This window comes from Chelmon rostratus, chromosome 14, assembly GCF_017976325.1.
Source record: "Chelmon rostratus isolate fCheRos1 chromosome 14, fCheRos1.pri, whole genome shotgun sequence".
Classification (NCBI taxonomy): Eukaryota; Metazoa; Chordata; class Actinopteri; order Chaetodontiformes; family Chaetodontidae; genus Chelmon; species Chelmon rostratus.
In genome coordinates this window covers 3,266,306-3,288,881 of record NC_055671.1, presented here as the reverse complement: position 1 = coordinate 3,288,881, position 22,576 = coordinate 3,266,306, and the positions used below count along the sequence as shown (strand labels likewise).

Below are 22,576 nucleotides of genomic sequence, written 5' to 3'. Positions count from 1 at the left end.
TGCGCCCTGCTGCAGAGGACTTTCCCAACACTTTGGAAAGTTGCATTCATTGTTTATTGTTCACATCCGCAAACGTTTGCCATCATTTCCTGCTCAGTGTATAACACCCCCGGGATGAGTAATCTAATACTGGAAAGAATATACTGCATACATGTATGTACAGTCTGTATGCACGTTTGCACAGTATCCACATCCATTCACATACTGTATACCCTCCAGCCTAGGCAGCAGGCCTGTGCCTCTATTGTTACTACGCGAGCAGACGCCCAAAACACACTGCTAGCCAAATCTTATTCTTATCTTATTTTTTATTTTTGTTTTGTTGAGTTTAGCAGCAGACTAAGTGGCCTCAGCCGATCGTGGGTGTCTGGCACAGGCAACAAAAGGCTGCCTGCCTACAGGCTCCACCAACAGCTGTCTAAGTGAGACTGCACAGCGGACCGCAGGCTAGGGGAGGGGGAATGGGTCCGGGTCCGAGTCCGACGGCGGTGACTTCAGCAGCTGAAGCCTGCAGCCAATGCCGCTCCGCTGTAGCTGTCGAGAGAATAAGAAGAGTGGATCAAGCTTTCATCGGATTTATTTAGCTTCCCTTTGTTGAGGAACAGTGAAGAAGAAAACGGGAGGCGAGGATGTCTTTACCAGAGCTGCCAGGCTCTTTTGGAGTCATGTTCCCAGCTTTCTCTCTGCCCATGAAAGCGGAGCGCAGTCGGAATAAGGAACGGCTGGAGGCCAGCCTGGCCGGCTTGTGTGAGCTGGAGCTGCTCAAACAGAGGCAGGAATGCCGGGTCCTGAGCGCCCTCTGCCTCGGGGACTCTCCGGTTCCCGGGCGTCCACCTTGGGGAGGTCTACGGAGCTCACGTTGCGCCCTGGACGCACCGAAAGGCAACGCGCCGGATGACTGTAGCCGCAGGCTCCAAGCCGTAAGTCCTGCTCGGCTGATGCTTCTGTATTACTGTCTGTCTGTTGTTTGCTGATGTAAAGCACAGTTTGTTGAGCTGTGTGGAATCTGTTTGGAAAACTTTGCACACGAAGCCCCCCCAGTGTGATCCTTCTTTAATAACAGGTCTCCCATAGGTTTGTTCTTATAAGAAGGCTTTTTGTTGTCAGATGTGACTTTGCCCATAAGTCTGCTGTAGGCAGGGAGGTATGTGTGTGTGTGTGTGTGTGTGTGTGTGTGTGCGTGCGTGCGTATGTATGGGTGGGTGGGTTTGGGGGGGCTCTTAGCAGTCATGGATAAATTCTATACATTTACTTTCAGTACTGACTTTTAGGCCTGAATGAGTCTCTTCCTGGACTGCTGGAGGTTCCTGGACCTTTCTGTGGAAACTGCTGGATTAGATTCACAAACACTTAATGTTTGTGCTGCGTGTGAAAATTAAAAGAAAATCCCGTAAGCCTGCCATTGACCTCAGTGTGCAGTTATGAAAATGCAAAGTCAGGAGGGCCCCTAAAGGCGCACCTTACCATTTAAGGGCAAATTTCTGGGGGAGCTTCGTGACTTTATTCATTTCATGCTGAACACAATGGATTGTCCAGACATCTCTATCCCCTGAGTTTGGATAAATGATCACTTTAATGGGATTAATAATCACATAAAAAACTGAGGTCATTGTTTTCATGGAGAATACCTCACTCTTCCAGATTTGGTGCAGATTATCTCCAGACATTTGGGACTCTTTGAAGCAGATTCCAAAAACAACATCAGCATTTTCAGATGAACTGATTTTCTATGTCAGTTCTTCTGTGTTTAATTTTGGAGGAAAGGGAGGCTGTTCCCATACCACACGATACATTACAGCAGTAACTGTAGCCTACGTTTACTCGAGTGCTGTACTTAAGCACACTTTCAAGGTACTTGTACTTTACTTGAGTATTTCCAGCTACTTTGTACGTCTTACTCCACCAGAGAGGGAGATCTGGGCACCTCCCTGTGAGTGCTCCGTGGACCTCACTGCATGATCACTGCTCAAAACATCCCCACAGAAGAATCACAGAGTCAAATGCTTATTCATACAGCGATTGTAAAAACATTGAGACTCCACACCACAAGTAATGCTACAGCTGCCTGATTCTTCTGGCGAGAGCAGACCGTGTCACAGGCCCCAGAGGAGACTGGCTCCTGAGGGGAGTCGAGCCTGTCGCTGCTGCAGAACTGGGAGAGGTAAAGGGAGATGAAACAGTAAGGTTAATATACTGAAGGACAGAAATACACACTGAAAGCCAACATTTCCCAAACATTTTCATGAGGTTGAGATGAGAGAAGTGAGAATACAACCTACAATTTGGTCCATATGTATTTGGACATTGGCATGATTTGTTATTTTGCAGCTGCTGGTGAACCCAACACCTGAACATCTCCTCCAATCACAAGGGTTCAGACACTGTGAACATGAGGTGTGTTCCTCTCTATCAGGAATCAGGGGTTGGATCCTGGCAGCATTTCAGCGGTTCCCTCTGTGTGTGACCACCACCAGGCAACAGCATGCCGACGGGTCTGGTGACCAGCAACACAGAAACAATCCACGCTGCGTTCTGTGGCTCCACCACGCTGAATGTTTGCTGTAATTAAGGTGGCAGGTTAGCCCAGTACTTTGACTGACCCCACTCTCAACCACACATCCCAGAGCATACAGGAGAATCCTTGACTCGGGTCTGCAGGGACATACACTCAGTGGCCACTTTATTAGTTATTATTTTACTTATCATTATATGTTTACACATGGAGGTCTTAGTTGGTGGTGGTGATGTCATGAGCTGCATTATGTTCAGAGGTGTTTCTAATATTCTGCCCCCCTCATGTGTGTAAATTGGGAGGATTAAAATGAGAAACACCTCTCAATATAATGCAGTTCATTACAACACATCTTTAACTATGTCATGTCAGCTTTTCAACAGACCAATCTGAGAGGCAGTTAGCTCTCAGTACTTCTACTTTAGTTTTAGCCCAGCTGTGATCATCCACATCCACATAACAAACCGTGTGTGTGATGACTGAATTAACCAAAGAAAAACCCTGGTTGAGCTAGCTATCATTGTAATCAGGTGAACTAATACAGTCGCACCTATGTGCTGCTCACTTTAACAACAACTGACATCTGGTTAAAGTAGCTTGTGATTGAGCCAATGCAAAACTGAGGCAGACGAGGCTCAGACAGCTAGTCCATATTTATTTTTCTGACTCAAACATTTTCTTACAACTACATTTACACTAGTTGCAGTGTTAACTGGAGAAAATGAGACACATTCTTTCTGTATCTGTGATTTAGGAGCCAATCGCAAATTTTCTGGTTAATGTGTGAACTCGGCTGCATCAGCACAACAACAACGCTCTCTGTAGCAGCTAGCGTCACCGTGACAATGTCAATGTCAACCATGCTCAAATCAGCCTCGTTAAAACCACATTTTTCTGAGGACTCAATCTTCTGCTAAAGCGTCACTATTTACAATTTATTGATGGAAAGAAAACATTCATCTTCATCACATATTCATAGCACGAGGTGGCAGTGGCTGGGTCACCATTTTTCTAAGCAGACACTGTGGGGACCAGACTTTTAAATAAAAGAAATTAAGCCTAATTAGTGGCACGAGGCAACGCAAGAGCGTAGCTTGAGCCTCTATTGTTTTCCCGTGCGTTTCTGCTTCCCATTTTTCATCTTCCGCCAGAATTTCGGCCGTAACTAGTCCCGCAACTTTGAGAAAACCCTCGCAAACTATATATCAAAACGTGCGGCTCGATCGGTAATGGTGTGCTATGTCTTTTATAGCTCTTTCGTCAATAATTCGCAAAGCTATTCGCAAAAAACTGCGAAGAATTTCCCATAAGAAATGAATGGGAAATTTCCTCAAATTTCAGCCTTTTTCAATTGGTTGTTTCGCCATACTTTCTCGTAGAGACTTCATTCAAACTTTAAAACGTAGATAATTTTGTCTTGTCGAAATGAACCTCGGCACATTTTTTTGATATCTCTTACTTTTTTCAAGCTATGACCGTCTGAAGACCATAAAGTTTCTCAAAAAATGCTCAGAATTTCTCCCTGTAGAGAGGATGACATCATCACTTAAAGTGAAAGAGCCAGTGAGAAATCGCCTGAAATTTTTTTCTAAAATTGCTGTAAAATCCAAACGGTGAATAGGAGACACATAATTTTTGGCTCTTTTTGTAGATAACCCTTTCTTCTCTCGTCAAAGTTCAATTTTGAAGGGTTAGCCCCCACCAAATTTAAATAAAGAGGGATCTTGCACCAGCTGCCCTGCTCTGCTGCTCCATTTAAACCCATACAATCTCCTGTTTTCTGAGTTGCAGCCTGCCGGAGTGTGTCTTTTTAAATCGACCATTAGTCATTTTTCTAAAGAATATCTGGACATAAAACACACGTACATCTGGCCCAGACTTGTCTGTATCTCACAATGTAATCGGTTTTTTGATAGCAGCTACCGTTTTGTCACAATCACAAGTTTTTCGGAAGAAACCGACAGTGTAAAAGTAGCTGTTCAGGAACAGGTAAAAAGTGGGAGAGATAGAGAGGTAATTATCAGCAGGTGGGGCAGAAGTTACACACGCACACACACACACATTCAGACACACATATACCAGACACATCTCCATGTAGGAACTGGTTGGGCTGCTTGTTCAAAATACTTTGGACAATTTGATAAATGTGTAGTTCAAGCAGACACACACACACAAACAGACGAAGACACACACATATGCAGTCACACACAACGACAGATACATACACACAGACACAGTCACACACAAATAAAGTTAAATACACACAGACAGCCTCATATACATAGACAGACACAACGCGTTAGCTCTATTAGCGCTGTTATCATTAGCGCCGTTAGCTCTGCTAGCTCTATAAGAAATGTTAGCACTGTTAGCTCTGTTAGCATTAGCGCCATTAGCTCTATTAGCGCCATTTGCTTTTAGCTCTGTTAGTGTTAGCTCTGTTAGCTCCATTAGCATTAGCTCCGTTAGCTCTGTTAGCACCATTAGCGTTAGCACCGTTAGCTCTGTTAGTATAAGGAAACTTTGGATGATAATAGAGATGGTTCATTCATGTTTATTGATTCAGTTAATAAGACCAGCAGCCCCCTCGTGCCACTTTCAAAATTTCGGAATTGTCTAGTTAGCCTATTATTGTTTGATATTTTCATTTTCTTACAAAGTTAATACTATTTGTATGAGTCTCTCAGACCTCTCAGGCCATGGAGGCAGTCAGGGCTCAAAACGAAACCCACAGCAGAAAACAGTAAGATACAATCTTATGTGAAATAAGTTTGACTAAAATGACTAAAATAATTATTGGTTTTGGTCAGACTAGACTGACTGAAATGTTCAATATATAACCTGATGACTAAAAAAAGACTCAAATGTCAATAGTTTTCATTGACTAAAACTAGACTAAAATAGTTGTTTTTCTTATGTTGTCTATGACTAACATAAGAAGAAAATGTCCGGACTTTTAGTCAGACAGTTTTTTGCCAAAAAACACAGGATGAGGTTGACTTAATATGAAAAAAAAATAATAAGGACAAAGCTCTAAGATAGATTAAGACTCAAAAAAAAAAAAAAAAAAATGGACGACAAAATGACACTATTATGCATGTTTGCAAATCGTTCTCTATTTTGTGGATATGACTTAACAGAGCAATTTAAAAAGTATGTGTTTATGGATAGTGATAGATAATTGTGGATTTGTCCTACGGATCTGCTGCGGTACAGACTGAACAAAAATCTGCAAACAAATAGGAGGGAAGAAACAAATGTCTCACGGCCCACAAACCAACGGGAAGCGACCCACAAATGTGCAATATGCACTTTTCATGTTTCTGTTGTGGTGAATCCGTTTACATTTGTGAAACCCATAACCTTTTCATGTGAAATTAAGATACTTGTTTACAGAATAAGTTGTGTGTATTTGCAAATTACCCTGTGTTTTTGTGGATATGACGCTACACAACACAAATAAAAAGTTCTGTGTTTGTGGGTGGTGGGGTATTTGCGGATCATGGTACACATTTGTGGATTGTCCCCTATGAAAGGCCAATAAAGACTTTCAAGGATATTCAGTTCAATTCAGTATCTCCAGTTTCCGCCTGCAGTACATCAGCCTTGTGCAGCAGTGACACAAATGTGTCACTGAAACAGGACGAAGAGGATACAAAGCTGAGCTGACCCCACAGCGATTGTGAGCAGTGTACTGTCCACATGAAGCAAGATTAATTCTTTTGACTCATGACAAAGAAATAATTGACGTATTACGAGTGCAACATAATGCTTTCTACTGAGATTTTGGAAAGAAAGTAGGAGCCTGATTCTGTGTTATCATAGTGCTGTGACATTGCTCATGGAAACCAGTGCTTGTGAGTATTTTGCCCACTTGCATCTATTTTTTCCAAACCTCTTATATAGACTGTAAAGCACGACACACGGTCTAATTCAGTGGCATTAAGTAGTGGCAGACTTATTTGCCTGAAAAGTCTGAAAAACTACAAACAAATCTAAAAGGTGTAAGCACAAAACAACTGAACGACCTGATCGATGTATAATCTTCACCAACCGAGTATTTGTTTAGAAAGGATGATTTGTAACAAAAGCCCGTCAACTCTCAGATTCATTTCTTTGAATATATGTTATTTTTAGCCTTTCCAAGCTTTTCCCTGGTGGAGCCATTGATTTCATCCTGCATCCTATTCTTTGTTCAAACAGGTAGAGTCACTGTCATTAAGCTTTTCAAGAGGTTGACAGCAAAGGAAGCAGTCACAGTCGGTCTTTAAATGCAGTCAGACAAGAATACAAAAAACAACGACAACAGTCAGAAGACCAACTTTCAAGTGACAACAGTAATTCATTTAAACAATGCAAAGAGTCATAAAACAATCGTATCTAATCTGAAACAATAATAATAATTATTAATCTTTGTTTGCGTTCGTTCCATTTAAAAGTGTAAATATCTGAATTGAGTCTTGCCAAGATCAAATCTTTTGCAGTATACAGCATTTCTTTATTTTAATAATCTATTGAGGATTACTTTATAGATAGATTAGTTTATACATGCTGTTAAATTTAACCTCCTACCAGACAGTAACTCATCTGTTGTGTATACACGCACTGTGTAAATACTAATAGAGAGATTCCACAACGGTGGCTACCAGCTGTGATGTCGAGGCTCTCAAACACCATATGTAAACCTATAAAAAGGAAGAGTTGCACTACGTAGCTAGTTCGAGGAGGCGATTATCTTATTAGCATGTAGACTGGCAGCAGGGGAACTGTGCACTGTGTTTTTCAGGTCCTGCTTTCAGGCCTTGCTGTGCCTCCAACAGCTTCTTCTTTATTGTCTCCGTCTGCAACTGTTGCAAGTCATCAGTGGACCTGATTGACTGCCATGTGTCCAATTGTGAATTTTTTAACCCCCTTATTCATCACTTGTTTCTGAGTATGGTAGCCAAATTACAAAAAATGATCAATCCCAAATTTCTTACTTCCAAAAAGCACCATATTGTATCATCTCTTTTGTCACAGTTGCTGCATCTTGTATTTCAGTCTGCCTAGTCACCTGTAAATCTGCTCTAAAACATCAACCAAAGACCTTTCCCTTCTATTTCTAATGACCATAATTAGTATTTATCAGTGTTGTACTTGAGGTATGTGACAGCCATGAAGTTTCCATCATCACAGGGTTATGCCCAAGCGTAAAAAATCTGTTTCTTTGCTGCACACTTTTGCCACATATGTGTGTGTATTTACAGTTTATGAGCTGTACTGCTACACTGCTGGATCATTTTATCTCCTCGTAGATGTTGCTGCATTCGGCACGTGCTTCCCACTACTTTCAGACCACTTGAAACTTAAAATATTCTTTATCCGGTACTAGATCCTCTGAGCCTGTGTATGTATGTTCATGTGCTTGGATGAGATGGAAAAAAGGAGTGGAGGGACAACGATAAAAATCTCCTGTCTGTGATCCAGAGTGCAGGCACAGAAAGAATGCGTGTTTGTGTGTGTGAGAGAGTGTGTGTGTATTTATTCCTCAGCAGAAGCTGCTGACAGCCATGTGACAGCTGACAGCAGCTGGGGAAGCAGCACAACCTTCTCTGTGGCCTCCTGCATGTCAAGGGACTAATGAGAGGCACGCTGAAATGTGGACTCAGAATGTGTGTGTGTGTGTGTGAGTGTGTGTGTGCTCTGCATGTCAAATAACCATGATAATCATAATCAGAGAACTGGGTAATGTTAATGGTCAGGAAGTTTATATTTACAATGTTACTGCCAGGTGATCTGAATAACAGCATGAGGGAAAGAATATTGAAGTGATAATGGAGGCATGGTTAGCGTAAGAGGATTATGAGGGTACAGTTGCATCTTTAAACAGTCAGAGTCAGAGTGGCTGATGAAACAAAACGTGAGCAGAAACACTGCCCTTCCTCAACAGCTGCTGCTGAATTGCTCTTGAGCAAGGCACCAATCCACCAACTGCCCCGGGTGGCCAACAGCCAGGCAGCGTGGCTTTCCTGGACTCGGTGCATGTGTACTTTTGGTACGGTGGTGTATGTGTTTACCGTGGGCCTGTTTGTGCTGTCGTCCAGCATTCTGTCAGTCTCCAGTGGAGACCTTTGCAGCTGTGTGGCCAAATTGTCACTGAAGGCAAACGCAAACATTCTCAATTGTAATGGATGTATTTTGCTTGCATTTCGCACCTCGCCGTGTTAGGCAAACACAACGTGTCAGTAGCTGCTGTTTAAACTCCTGGTGGGGCAGAGAGATCACACTGGGGCACGTCACTGAGGTACCTGGTCGCTTGTGAGGTCTCCAAAACAAAAAAAATACCACTTGGTTATTTTAAGTCACAGCTGTAGAGCTTCAGATGAGTCAATGGAAAAAATGCACTCATGACTGCAAGCCAGGACACAATGGCCTGCACAACGGAGATGCCTCCTTCTTTTCTCCTTTTTCCTCCTACTCCTTTTTCTGACAAACCAGTCTCATATTGCTGGTTTAGAAAACAACGACAGAAATCATGCAGTTCCAACGTAGCAAACTGTTGAGGATTAAAAGCACAATAAAGCCAAACGCTTCTTTCCACAGTTGTCATCATCGGAAATGACGGATTGAATGGTCTGGTGGATAATTTACTCTTCTCCTTAAAGTGACAACATCCTGCTATCTGAGCAACCTTAGCTTCTCTGAAAACTGATCCCAAACCATCACAAGTAAATCCATGAACAGTAACAAAGTCACAAATACAAGACAGTATGGACCAGAAAAAATCTGTTACAGCACAATTCAGTCCATGTGTGAGTAGAAAATGGTCACAGTATCTATACATCTGACAGTAAGCCGGAGCATGTGTTCACTGCCTGGCTCTAATCACATGAAACTGAATGACCACAATCTCTCTAAGACACTGAAGGAGATTTCCTGTGGTAATCAATATGTTTTTTTCGAAGAAGGGATCAATGGATTTCAGTGCATAGAGGAAGAAACCATCCCTTAAACAGCTCCACCTGGGTCTGATAAACTTTGAGCAGTCAGTTGAAAAACACAATCACTGAATGGATCCTGGGCAGAGCTGGTCCTGAGCTTCACAGCTTTCAGCAGATACCAGGCCTCCACAGCCTGATGGCTGCTCGCTCTAGTTGATCACATTCCTCCAACAGTCCGCCGACTGTGCAGCAGTGCTTCCACTTCAGATGCTTTTGACTGTATAGGTCACGGCAATAGCTGCCAACTGCCTGCTTAACCTCGCTGTGAAACCTGAGGTCACCCATGGATCTGAAAATATGATAGCAAGGACATAGGTTGATGAGGAGCACGATGCCCACGAAGCTGACAGGAAACAGTGTTAGGGTGTCTTCACATCTCGTGTAAACAAAGCTGCACGGGCCAGCAGTCCAAACAAGCCAAGATGACATTGAACATGAGCTCTCTGCCTTTCCATGTGCACTGATTTGCAGTCTGTTAAACGACACTGCATGGCATTAATAACATTTCATTTCAACAAGTGTCAAAGTCAACATTTTGCAGATATTACTCAATATAGTTTAACTTTACATTAACTGTGGTGGCCTAAAGGTTAGAGAAGCAAGCACGTGGCATGGAAATCAGCTTGGACTGGCAAATCGAGTCAGGAGAAGCTGCCTTTTACTGTCCCAGAAGAAATGGATTAACTGAGATGTATTTCTGGTGATTTGTGATGCACAGGCCTGCTTTAGAAGAACAAAACACGTGAAGGTCCACGATCTCAAGACTAAATCTACATCCAGCACTCCAGGACTCAGTCAAAGTTCCTGCTTGATGATAAATGAAATGAGATCTTATTCACTGAAAAGAGTGACTTTAGGTGTGTCTAGAACAGGAATAGAAAATAGAATGATTATTGCTGAAGTTGTGAAAATATTTTGCTCATTATTTTCGTTTTATTTAATGTTTTTAACCTCGATTATAATTAGAATTGGAGAGTAGAATTATTTTCTTTACAGAGCTTCATAAATAACTAAAAAAACAAAACACCAAGTCCCTCCATCTTGCTCATACACCTATTTCTATTAGACTATAACTACTGCACATCCTCCCAGACATAAACCATTAAACTACTCATATAATCTGGGGGCACGGGGGGAGTCAGGCTCCATTCAAAGACCTTTTGTCTGTGTGCATGTACACAGACTCTGTGTGTCTCTGTAGTTTGTCTGTGGTGAGGAGGCAGATAAAGCACAGGTGAAGAACTGGTGTTTTATACAGCATCAGGTAATGGTTTAAATCATTGATCACAGGAAATAAAGGCTGAAAACTCTTAAGGGGGCTGCTGGGGGACTCTTTGTTTTCAGTCTGTACTCTTCTGAAACATTACTCTTGTGAATCCATGTTTTCCTGTCTCTGTCCCCCTCATATATTTTCCTCCGTCTCATTCTTTCTCTATGCCCCTTACCTTACAAGGGAAAACCTTTCTCCTCTTTCATCCCAGTTTTTGCCTCTCCATCATTTATTTCTTCGTTGTCATGGAGACAGCCTTTGCTTTCAGACAGTTCTTAAATATTTTTAGTTATGGAGCCTAATGTTCAAGGCACAGGCTTGTTTGCAAGTCCACCTCTGTGAAATGATGTTCACTGAGACAGCCTGCTCAAAAAGCATTCCTATTCCCACACCCCCCTCACACACACACACACACGCACACACACACACACACACACACACACACACACACACACACACACACACACACACACACACACACACACACACAAACTCAACCAGTTTATCCATTTATCTGTGCTCATATTTCAAACGGGCAAGTGTCTGGATTTACATTACAAATTGAAGTCAGGGGGGAGTTCAGCACAGCATATCTCTGTGTCACGCCTTAATTCTTGTCCATGTAAATGAAGAGTCAGGTTTCATGCTAAATAATAAAGCCACTATTGCAAAATCCTGTATGAATTCATTCTTAAAATGCATATATCTTTTCTAGGCTAGTTTAAACATGAACTCACTGTGCAACTGTGCATAATCATATCTCACTGTGCAGAGAAATCAACAAATCAAACCAAAATAAGCACTGTTGACAAATATTTCTGTGAAATCAGAATGCTTATGCTTGTGAAATGCACATTTTCAGTCTTTGTCATAGTTCCAGGTGTTATTAGTAACCAATGTCAATGTAATGAATGCATGAAGTCACTCAGAGTGATGTTCATTTCAGACCAAGGCTGCATATTATCACAGCTTCAAGCCAGAATGAATATTATTCTTATTATTCAACCTATCAGACAAAGAATTCTATTTGGAAAAAAAGCACACTTATTGAAAGCAGGATAGAAAACATTGCAAACTCTGCACACACATTTCCTTTCCTGGCCAGTAGCACTTTGTTTCAGTCACGTGCCCAATGAGATGAAGTCAGCTAGACTATACAGACTGTTAATAGTCTGGGGTGAAGTGGCACCAGTTCTTCATGGTTTCAGCCTTGTAGAACCACTGAAGGTCTTACTGTCGACTTTATAGCTGAAGGCTTCAATAGAACCAAAGGTTCGTACATGTGTGCATGCACGAGTGTGCGCATTCATGCATGACTGCTTGTCTGCCTATGCGAAGACATGACCGTGTGTGTGAGCGTGCACTCGCACGAGGGAAACAAGCAGCCATTGAGCCAGTGTGGTCTCACATAAGTAGCTCCTTTAAACCCACACACAGGCCCTTTTATACAGTGCATGCCTGACATAAGCCCAACTCAGTTTTGCATGCATACGTATGTACATGCACACAGACTCACACACACACACACACACACACACACACACACACACACACACTGAAATATGGCTACATGTGTTGAAGAGTCTTGCAATGCAGAGAGTCAGTTAGTTTACAGTTTGAATCTTCAAGGACAAAGGACAGTGGTGGAAATTATTTGCAATTACAATTTTAAGTGAAATCTGCAAAGAAAAGACTGTATGAGAACAAAAAGCTGCATAAGAAGTGGGTGAAATTATTCTTACATGTAGATTAGTTTTGATTTGGTTTTAGAGGTATGATAAGCTTGGGTTTGTTCCAGTTTAATACTCCTGGAGAAGGGAGTGTTGTTTCCTTGCTGGAGTTCATACACATGCTCTCTGATATCTATTCCAATCACCATTTTTCAGCTCTGATGCTGATGATGTAACCGTTAGATAATCCACAGATGTAAGCTCTCCAACTCAATTTATTGCGTGTGGGCTGAATGCCTTAAGTGAATACAGCAGGTCTTTGGAGAGTGGCTCATTGATTAACTCACCCATTAAAATGACAGAACATAAACACTAAAATCACCAAACATGTCTCTGTAGTAGACTGCTGGCTAAGATGGTACCATATAATACGGCAGTCTTGAGAAAGATTTTAATGGTGTATAGATCCTTACATTTTAAAACTAAAAGGAGACCGTGTTATTAAAAAAACTACACAGAATTATACAGCAGAGCTGTGGCACTGAGACTTGAAACTTGAGACATGGACTAAGTCAGACTAAAGTCATTGAAATGTGGACTTGAGCCTTGGCTTGGACTTGAGTCCGTAAAGACATCATAACATGCGACTCAGAAGCAAATGTATTGAAGGCTCAAGTTCTGACCTGGTGAAATCCTGTAGGAGCTGTTTGTTTGTTTAATACAACTTACATCAGTTTTAATCATGATAATCCATTTCTGTTCATTTTTATCCTCTTCTGCTCCTGTTTGTCGGTTCAGTTTTAGATGCACTGAAATTTGCACTATGCTTCTACTGAGGTCTATTTACTGAAGTTACATTTCCTTTTAAAAAGGGGGAGGTTCTTCATCTTCAGCCTCTTTTTAAGTTGTTTCAAGGATGTCAAATGCTAAATGGACAATTTGTCCCGCTTAGTCAGAGCAAGACAGAAGTCCTCTTCACTGTTACCGCAAGTTCCACTGGTGGCGTAACCAGTTTTCCAACCACTTTGGTTGAAAGTTATTATTTTGTCACTCTTAAGTTACTGCTGACGGCTTATTGTAACGTCAACCTTGCTGGAGAAATGATGAACCACGAACACTAGCATGACTTTCAGTATATACCTATTCTGTCATTATCCATTCGTCCAACTTCTTTTCTGGTTTCAGATGTGTGCGGGAGGTTGGATTGGATCTGAAGTTTCTTCAGCTACCACTGTTTATTGAAACCTTCCCACAGCAACAGCTATCCATGCCTATGTATACATTTATAGATACTTCTGAAGGCCACCTAGTGGGTAAATCATGGAGGCTGTTATTCTGTCTACACAGTTTGGAACAGCTCCAGGTACAATATGATATAAAATATAAACATATTTTGATTTACTGGTTTTCTAATTATGCTGATTCTAAGGTTTTGTCAAGAGGAACAGTTCATCCACAAATGGCAATAACCACTGACTATTTAGAACATACCTGAAGGCATCTGAAGGGCAGTTGTTTCAGGTCACATGCTGTTTTGGGGTACTTTTAGGGCCTTCTGGAAATCTGAAGTATCAGTCACTTGTAGGGATGTGGCTGCTAAAACAAAATGCACCAGATATTATTCTCTGTTTTCACTAAAAGAAATGCAGAAATATTTTTGTGGTGAACTTTTCCTTTCAGTATAGGGGTCACACCCTGTGCCTTATCCTAGCCAGTAGTTCTCTCTCTGTGTGTGTGTTTGTTGGTGTCATGCTCTGATTGCACGAGTGGGATCAGGTGTCGGGCAGACGGCTGCTAATCATCTCCAATCTTCTCTGCTTTAAATACCGGGCTTCAACTCCACCATACCAGATCATAGACTCAGCTATGCAGTTAGTCTCGTGGCAGCCGTCAGAGTCTCTTTGTTGAATTAAGCGCTTGCTAATTCTTGCTCCTCCATGCTTGTAGCCTTCCTGGTCTGACTCCTGCCTCTGACCCATCTTTGGCTCAGTGCTCTCCAACTGGCACTCTGAACTTCCATTGCTCTGTCTTCCCTCACCAGTTTATCTGCCTTGTCTGGCTCACTCAGCGGCTCACAGCTCAGCCTGACCCCCCCACCCCCCCACAAGTGACTCTACTGCCTGTTATTTGAGTGTGAGTAAGTTCCTCGTGCAGCGGCTTCTTGTCTAGGATACAGTTAACACTTTGCTGCTGTTAAGTGACATGTGCACCAAAACTGAACTGAACTCACAACTAGTAGCTCACTACTACTCTTCTCACAGTCTCTGTGTTTTTGGTATCTTAGCGGCTCTGGTATGCACAACATAGTTTTTACCGTGGACGGTGTAAAACATGGACATAGTCTCTGCAATGTTACCTCTGAAGAGCCGTTGTGAGGCTCGGTGACAGTGGCTCCAGCTGTCTTCATCTTGGCAGTGCCTGACTCCGCTTAAATCCCGGCTAATCCAAAAATAGGCAAAGAGGTGGAGCATGGGTGGAGCCATGCTGGGCCGAATGAAGCCTGATTCCTAAAACCTGAAGGTTAGCTGTCACTTACGGCCTTGCCCTTAATATAACTTAAATGAGTGAGTTATATAAAAAATTCACCCCGTGTGCAGTTGTTATGAAGAGGTTCATTAGTTATAGAGACCGAAAACATTTTTTGTAAACATGTTTATGTCTGCTGTAAATTTGGGCACTTTAATGTGTGATAAAATGGGGTTTGACTTGCTTTTCAACTGCAGTTTTTGGCATCTCACATTGGCTTCATTTCTCATCCCGGAGGTTGCCCCTTGATTTTTAAAAATGGCCTCTGGAAAACAAAAATATAGACATTTCCCCACTGAGTATCTAACCTTTACTTTGTGATTTTTTTTTAACTCCTGCAGTATTACTACAAAATCCATGAAGTGTATAATTTTTTTTACACATAGTAGCTGTACTACAAAACAAACCTTTAAGTGTAGCTGCAATGTGTTATTCTGTTGATCATTATTGGTTTACAACAGCTCTTATATCTAATGGCAGTGCTATAAAATATGCTGTATTAAAACCCCAGCAGTAATTTGTCTTTGTATCTCAGATGTGAGACATTTGGGTTTGGTTAAACATATCAGGCTCCAATAGAAATCAGCCAACCAACTGCTATGTCTCATGGGTTATCTGAAATCTTTGTGTCACTGCTGACACAAGTTGTTTTAGTTAATAGATGGGAAACCTTTATTGGATTCATGCGGTAAAAAGTATTCTGAATGGGAGCATTCTTTTAATACCAGTATTTCACTTTAATGAGGTCAGTTCTCCCTTTTCCCTTCTATGTCTCTGTCCTCTGGTGTTTATACAGCTTCCACTCCTACATAACAGATTTTGTGTGTGCATGTGTGTGTGGGATGGGAGAATGGCGTGTTATTGTTCCAGTGTTTTGATAATAAGTGCTTGTGGTCGTAGCTGTCTGTGAATGTGAAGGTTGCTGCTCGCTGTGTCTCTACCTCTCGTCCTTTCAGATGAACAGGAACTTGATGTGTACGTTGCAAATGAATGTGTATTTTAGTGGGATGTGAATGAGTGGCTGCTCTTGAGCCAAAATTAATAGATAAGAACAAAAAGTGAAAGAAGCTCTTCCCATATGTGACTGTCCGTTGCTGTAAGTTACTATATGAGGTAATTGGGGTGAGTTTAGTGTTAGGGTTTGTCTTAAAAGAATTCAAGTAAAAATTACAAATAATGTGATAGCAAAAATTAAATTGTAAAAAGGACCAGATATCCTTCTTTCATGGATGTGAAGATAGTAGATGAAAGTGGATTTTGTACACCTACAGCTACATAGCAGATGAATAAATGATGATTCCCCTGACAGTTACAGTGTTGCTCTTCATACTTTGGATAATGCTAATGGTGTAATACCACTGAACAGAGTGTACGATGAAGTGTTGAAGCATGGAACACTGGATGTTGAAAATGAAGGGTCCTCAGACTAGTTTTTATTTTGTGTGCATGCTCAGTAGAGTAGTTTTCCCACCCAAGTACAAATTCTTGACTCTGACTCTGTGTCTCTGTGTGTATTTCAGAGCAGTCTCCAGTGTATGCCCTGGAGCACAAAGGCGTCTTTAGAACAGCAGGTCGCAGAGCTGAAGGTGAACACTGAGGTCAAATCAACAGATTCTCATACTGATTTGGAGGACAGCCAAGTCACTGCAGGTGAAATCATCAACTCTGCTTCTCCAAAACAGAACATTTCACTGTAAAACACAGCTAGTTTTTTAAGGTGCACACCATGTATGCTTATTTACAACTTGCATATTAACTGTTATATATCTCTGTGCACAAAACTCATGATAGCTGTGTTGTCTGTGTGCAGATACTGAATAAATCCCCAAAAGCACAATAATTAATCACTTATTGTTATTTTTGAATAATAAGTGATTCATATAATATATAATAATGGAGCAATAGCTAATGTGTGCTCCATTTGCACCAGAGCATAGAGCACCATGTGACTCAGTCATTATCAAGAGCAGTGAATCTTTCTCCCTGCTGTAGACACTGAGGTCATTAAGAATGCAGTTTAGTGTCCAGCAAACAAACATCAAGCAGACAAATGGAATGCAAATGGACAAATTGATTAAAATTAAAGGAATATCATGACTCAGTTGGTTGTATTGTTTTTATTCTTCATAACATATTACTGTGAGAGTAATACAAGAAAACTAATGCACTTAAGTCATATTTATTCCAAATGTGTGTTGTTATTGTAGATGATTTTAAGGTTAACCTCTATTTGTCATCTCCATCCATAATTTTATTTCAAAATATCAAATTCACTCTCAATTGAAATACGTGACTGTGTTTTAGATATTTCTATTTTATATTGTATAATGGCAGAATGAACTTACTCTTGAAGTCATTCATGAAGGTCTGCCCCACTATCTAACCACAATTCACTACTATGAAGTGGTGAAAGCTTTTCATCTATTTGATAGCAATGTTAAAGTGTGGGAGAGTTTTTTTTAGCTGTGGAGACACAACCTTTTGTGCTTGTTAATGGGAATGGATATTTTTCAGCACAAACACCATTCTCATTAAGCTATAGATATGTGACTATTGCTCATGAATCCACATCATACCATAATGGACACACTGATGCTCATTCTTTGCCTTCCATTTGTTGTGGTCAGGATTTATCAGCTGAGACAATGTGTTTTGTACATCAAAAGGACAATAATTTAACTAAGTGGCAACAGCAAGAATGATTCTGATCACTTTCTTTGTCTTTGCTCTTTTTGTCAGGAGAAGTCCTTGTAGCCAAGCAAAACAGATTTCCTGAATCAAATTACCACCCCATGGTCCCTCGCTCCCTCTCAGCCCCTGAGGGGACTGCAGAGACAGAGACAGGAGAAAAATGGCTGTCAGACCCAACAAGACGAGCCATGGTTGCTGAAGCTTTGGGGGAGATGAAGGATGTTGACCCCTGTCAGGAAGAGTATCAACAAGCCCAAAAGGTAGAGACTTATATATTTGGATTGATCCAACGCAGAGCCCTACCGACACGCCCCTCAAAGCCTCGCACCAGTCTGGCACATGATGTCCGAGCTGTCAGCGTGGTGAGGCAAAGTAGTATATGCAAGGAGGAGCAACACTCACCAAAGCAGGCGCCTCTTCAAGAGATCTCTAGTCCATCTCATTGTTCAGAGGAAACTGCTCCACAGGCTTGCCATAACCTTGATCAGGGGCATTACCTAGGGACAAGGTTTCCTGAGGATGCCTCACCCCCATACCACCACCATCTCCAGCAAAGTGTCCAGCATCAACCAGGGCTTTACCACAGGCCCAGGCAGGCCTCCATGATGAACAGCTCCCGGTCAACCTTGCTGGAATATTCATCTTTCAAAGTGCTGCAAGCCCACCCTGATTCCAGTAATAGTGAGCCTGATTCACCTCAACATTTCCACAACTACCCTCCCCCTTCAGCTGTGTCAAAGCCTCAAAAGCCACCTTCACCTGATGAGCTGCTGGTCAACGCAGAGTATATTCCAGCCCAGCCTTGTCGAGCATCCACCAGAGCTTATGCTCATCACCACCCCAACCCCCAAAAGGGCTCTGGGGCGCCTAAACCCAACCGAAGCACATATTCTCCAGAAAGGGTCCATCATCATCAAGGGCAGCAGCCGACGGCATCTCAGATCCAACCCTCCAGATCCCGTGGGGGCCCAAAGAAGTGTCGCTCAAATGAAGAGAGAAGTGGTGCCAACAGGAAGCCGGGCAAGAAGGCCTGTAGGTCTCAGTCAGAGAACAGCCTGCAGAGGGTTCCAGAGCGCAAGTACAATACAGTAGAGAGAGATGGTGGAGGAAGTGGAAGCGGTGGAAGGGGAAGCCGCAGTAGTCAATCCAGGAGCAAGAAACAACAGCAAGGAGGTGGTAGCTATCTGCGCTGGCAGTCCACTCTGGAGCTCAGCCAAGATGAGGCAGACCAGCCACCCATGCAGGCACCCATGCAAGGCTCCTCAGCTTCAAACCAAAAGGACTATTGTGGAAGGCGCACACGCAAATCTCGCCCTACACATGCGTCATATGCCTACCCACACCATCACTCCCACCACCACCAGCACATGGAGTACCAGTTAGAGAGGGACCAAGTACCACCATGTCAGCCTAGTGATGACTACCCTCACCCAGGTCAGGGTGAGTCTGAGTCCAGCATGAGCGAGGCTGACTCTCCAGATTCCAGCTCTTTGTCCAGTGACTCAGATGAGAGTGGTGGTCTGGTTTGGCCCCAGCAACTACCCCCTCAACTTTCCCTTCCATCACCTCCTGCCCCACCTGGAGCACCTCTGCAGCCCAAGGCTTTTGTTAAGATTAAGGCCTCACATGCCCTTAAGAAGAAGATCCTACGCTTCCGCACTGGTTCACTGAAAGTAATGACCACTGTATAAAGTGGAATACCGGCCAAACTGAAAGACCATGAGATGCAGAGCTTTGGACTATGTAAAACAAACTACAGTGAATATAAAAATCAATGTGTGCATGGAAGTACTTTGATCTTAGCTCACTGAATTGATTGGATACTTTAAGGTCAGGCTTAACAAGCAATGAAGGAAATAGCTTTCACCATATCAGCCTTTTGGTTTTAAAAATGTGTGTTACATTTTACTTTACTTTAATCTTATATGGATGACTCATGTTTTGCCAAAGGGTACGCTAATTTGGCCACATTGGCCCCTAAATATTCCAACACATCCAGATGAACACACCCATTGAGTATCTGACATTGTCTTTAAGGCCGCAGTGAACTGAAATTTCATAATTTTGATTTCCAGCCAGGCATGAATCATTTCCCATTGTAAGGGACATTGAACATTTTTGCATTATTATCCTAAACCTTTCTTACTTTTCTGTGTGGCTTGTTGTACAAGTGTCAGCGTCACCAAACTGTCTTAACTGCACATGATTTGTGCAGTTAATCATTTAGGTGATTTGATCATTTGCATAACCAACACTTTGCTATATACCTGTTCTGCTTATTGGAAACTTTATTGTTGAAAATAAAGTGGTCTACAATGCTGAGACAGGCAGCGGTTTCCTTATATTTGGACCGTGAAATTCTCTTTTGTTGCTGAAATGATGTATACCTGTAAATAGGAGGCTAACTTAAGACAAACAACCAAGAGTTTGTGCTTCCTATATATTTTTTTCATAAACAGCTATTGAATATATTGTGGGTGGAAATGAATTTATCAATGGGACAGGGGAAATGTGACCACAGTACATGACACAAGTGGTTGTGAAAGTGTAGATTGTTAGCACAGTACAAAGTGCTATTTTGTCTGGAATTTGTGGTTGAGATAGTAAATCTCGCTCTAGAAAGAACTGGCTGTCAGCTGAAAAGATGTCTGTGAATCTTTGAAATTTTACTGTAGCAGCAGAAACAAACCAGCTACATTTAAACCGTGTTCAAAAAGTCTTGGAGAGACTTTTTTTTAGTCCCACTCACAGAGTGACTAAGAATTCTTGAAGGACTTTTATTAAAATGTTAAGTAGCAACAGTTATTACTGTTTTAAATGTTAATAGTAGACTACTTGCAGACTAATACAAATTTGCCTGCCCAGAGAATGTATTAAACATTACAGTGTCACTTTGAGTATTTGATAGTGTTATTTAAAGTGCACGAGCCAACTCACTATTAGCTTCTTTTTGTATGAAATTTGTTTGACAAAACGAAGTGTATGAAATTAAACTGTAAAAAAACAAAACAATACTTGTGTGTTTAAACATTGTCACATCAACCAGTAGTTTCAGAAATGCAGGTTTTTCTTCAATGCTAGGTGTTACCAAATAACCAGCCCATGTTACTGTCTCCATTCAAACCACACACCATAACACAGGTAAAACACTCTCTCTCACACACACACAGCTTTGTTTTGTGCCAGGGAATGATAGAAATGAACTAGCAGAGAGGATAACTCAGCTGTCTAACATACGCCTCATGCATGTTGAAAAATCCATTCGATTCTAAATGTGATGGCCCACTGGATGGAGAAACTGATGGTCCATGTGATGTTATAGCGGCAATCTAGCTCTAATTTTGTCATTTGTTTCTTTGCTCATGTATAGTGTAAGTGAGGATACACGCATGAATAATCTATGCACAGATGTACGCTCGCCATAAATGTACTGTTCCCAGCCTTCAACACTACATACTAGCTAGTCATTAACTGAAATCCTTTCTCCATACCTCCAACCATACCTCCATACCTTTTCAAAGAGTGTGTAGAATCAGCGTTATTCAGAACTATGTCTCATGCCATTAACAAACAGCCAAAATTAGCTGGATTAACTCTGGTTAGTTGGCTAAATGTCATCTTATTAGCCTCAAACAATCCAAATCTGATAAACACTAAACATTATCAACATTAGGTTGGTCTATGTGCAGTAAGTTGCCAGGTAACACGATGGAGCTCACTGAGTAACCGGCCTTGATGGTGACTAAGAAATGGAACAGCAGTGGGTTACAGATAATGAGTGTAGGGAGTGTAAGAAGCAAAGGTGCAAAGTCAAAATAATGGCATCACCAGGATAGAACTCTGTAAACTACACGTATTAAGTGACGGTGAGCTGTGTGCATCATTTTCTTTAATGAATTGCATATTGACACACAACAATGGATGACTCCATACTATATTGTTGATAGTCAGTGATTACTCTGAAATTAACCCTTATGCAGTTTGTAATTAAATTGCTCTTTGTTGCTTTCTTTTGCTGGTGAGTGTCCATTTTTTCTTTTGTCTTTCTTTCAAAGAGACTATACATATATACACCTAACACACACACACACACACATTTTCTGAGATTTTAAGACATTTAGACAGACTTTATTATACCCTGAACAAATATAATCAAAGAAAAAATTTAAAAAAAAAATGACAGAGGCATGAAGACATTTTTCAGTTTGGACAAATCTTAAAAAAAAATAATGGCTCAGAAAATGCTGTTAGAAGTGTGTGGGTGTAAAGTTTTCTGAGGCCCTTGTGCCATGACTACTCACATAGTACATAAATGCAATTAGGGCCTTTGAATTCTCGTTTATCAATTTTACAGTCATAGCCAATTTATGCAACTTTTACTGTTTATGACCACATTATTTAGAAATATTAGGCGAAAATCTGGGTTAGCACAACTCTACACAAATCTACAAACTATTTGCCCTAAAATACATGTCATCAATAAAGCCATCATTTGGTCGTAGCTATTTTTACCCAAACATAGCTCGGTTGCTATTTATCAGCTACAAGATTGCTTTGGTTATAGCAAGCTAGCCTTCATGTTGCGTAGTTCTGCGAGACTAATAAAAATAAAGTTGAGACTTAGTGAGTCTTTCATTAACAGACATAGTTTTGATAATAGAGAGTGAATCACAGAGGTCACAAAACATTTGTATGCTATGCTATTTTAAGTGGAAAGGGGATAAACAGGCTCAGGCTATGTCTCTGAACAGTCAAGTTTAGACCAAAAATTTAAATTGGGCTTATTTGAACACAAGAACGTCATCATTTCAACTGTGCCCAGTTTGGTTTGATGCAACAGACAGCACAACCTAATGCCATAGAGATTACCTTCCATCAGACCCAAAGCTTTCACTGGAAACATCGCCTATATGATATTTGTCTGATA

The 22,576-nt window shown here is 41.4% G+C and overlaps 1 protein-coding gene across 1 annotated transcript; it reads left to right on the top strand.

Annotated features, from left to right (window-relative positions):
* Nucleotides 1-397: 397 nt before the first annotated feature.
* Nucleotides 398-21,596, top strand: LOC121617422 (dapper 1-like). Its single transcript, XM_041952603.1, has 3 exons — nt 398-920; nt 16,479-16,608; nt 17,698-21,596. Exons 1-3 carry the CDS (start codon nt 630-632, stop codon nt 19,338-19,340), a joined length of 2,064 nt encoding a protein of 687 aa, XP_041808537.1. The 5' UTR covers nt 398-629; the 3' UTR covers nt 19,341-21,596.
* The last annotated feature ends 980 nt before the right edge of the window (nt 21,597-22,576 follow it).

Bases quoted from the DNA above. Each gene is read 5' to 3' on its own strand.
- LOC121617422 (XM_041952603.1), top strand. From the start codon at position 630: ATGTCTTTACCAGAGCTGCCAGGCTCTTTTGGAGTCATGTTCCCAGCT. The intron at 921-16,478 runs GTAAGTCCTGCT...TGTGTATTTCAG, and splicing joins GTAGCCGCAGGCTCCAAGCC to AGCAGTCTCCAGTGTATGCC. The intron at 16,609-17,697 runs GTGAAATCATCA...TCTTTTTGTCAG, and splicing joins GGACAGCCAAGTCACTGCAG to GAGAAGTCCTTGTAGCCAAG.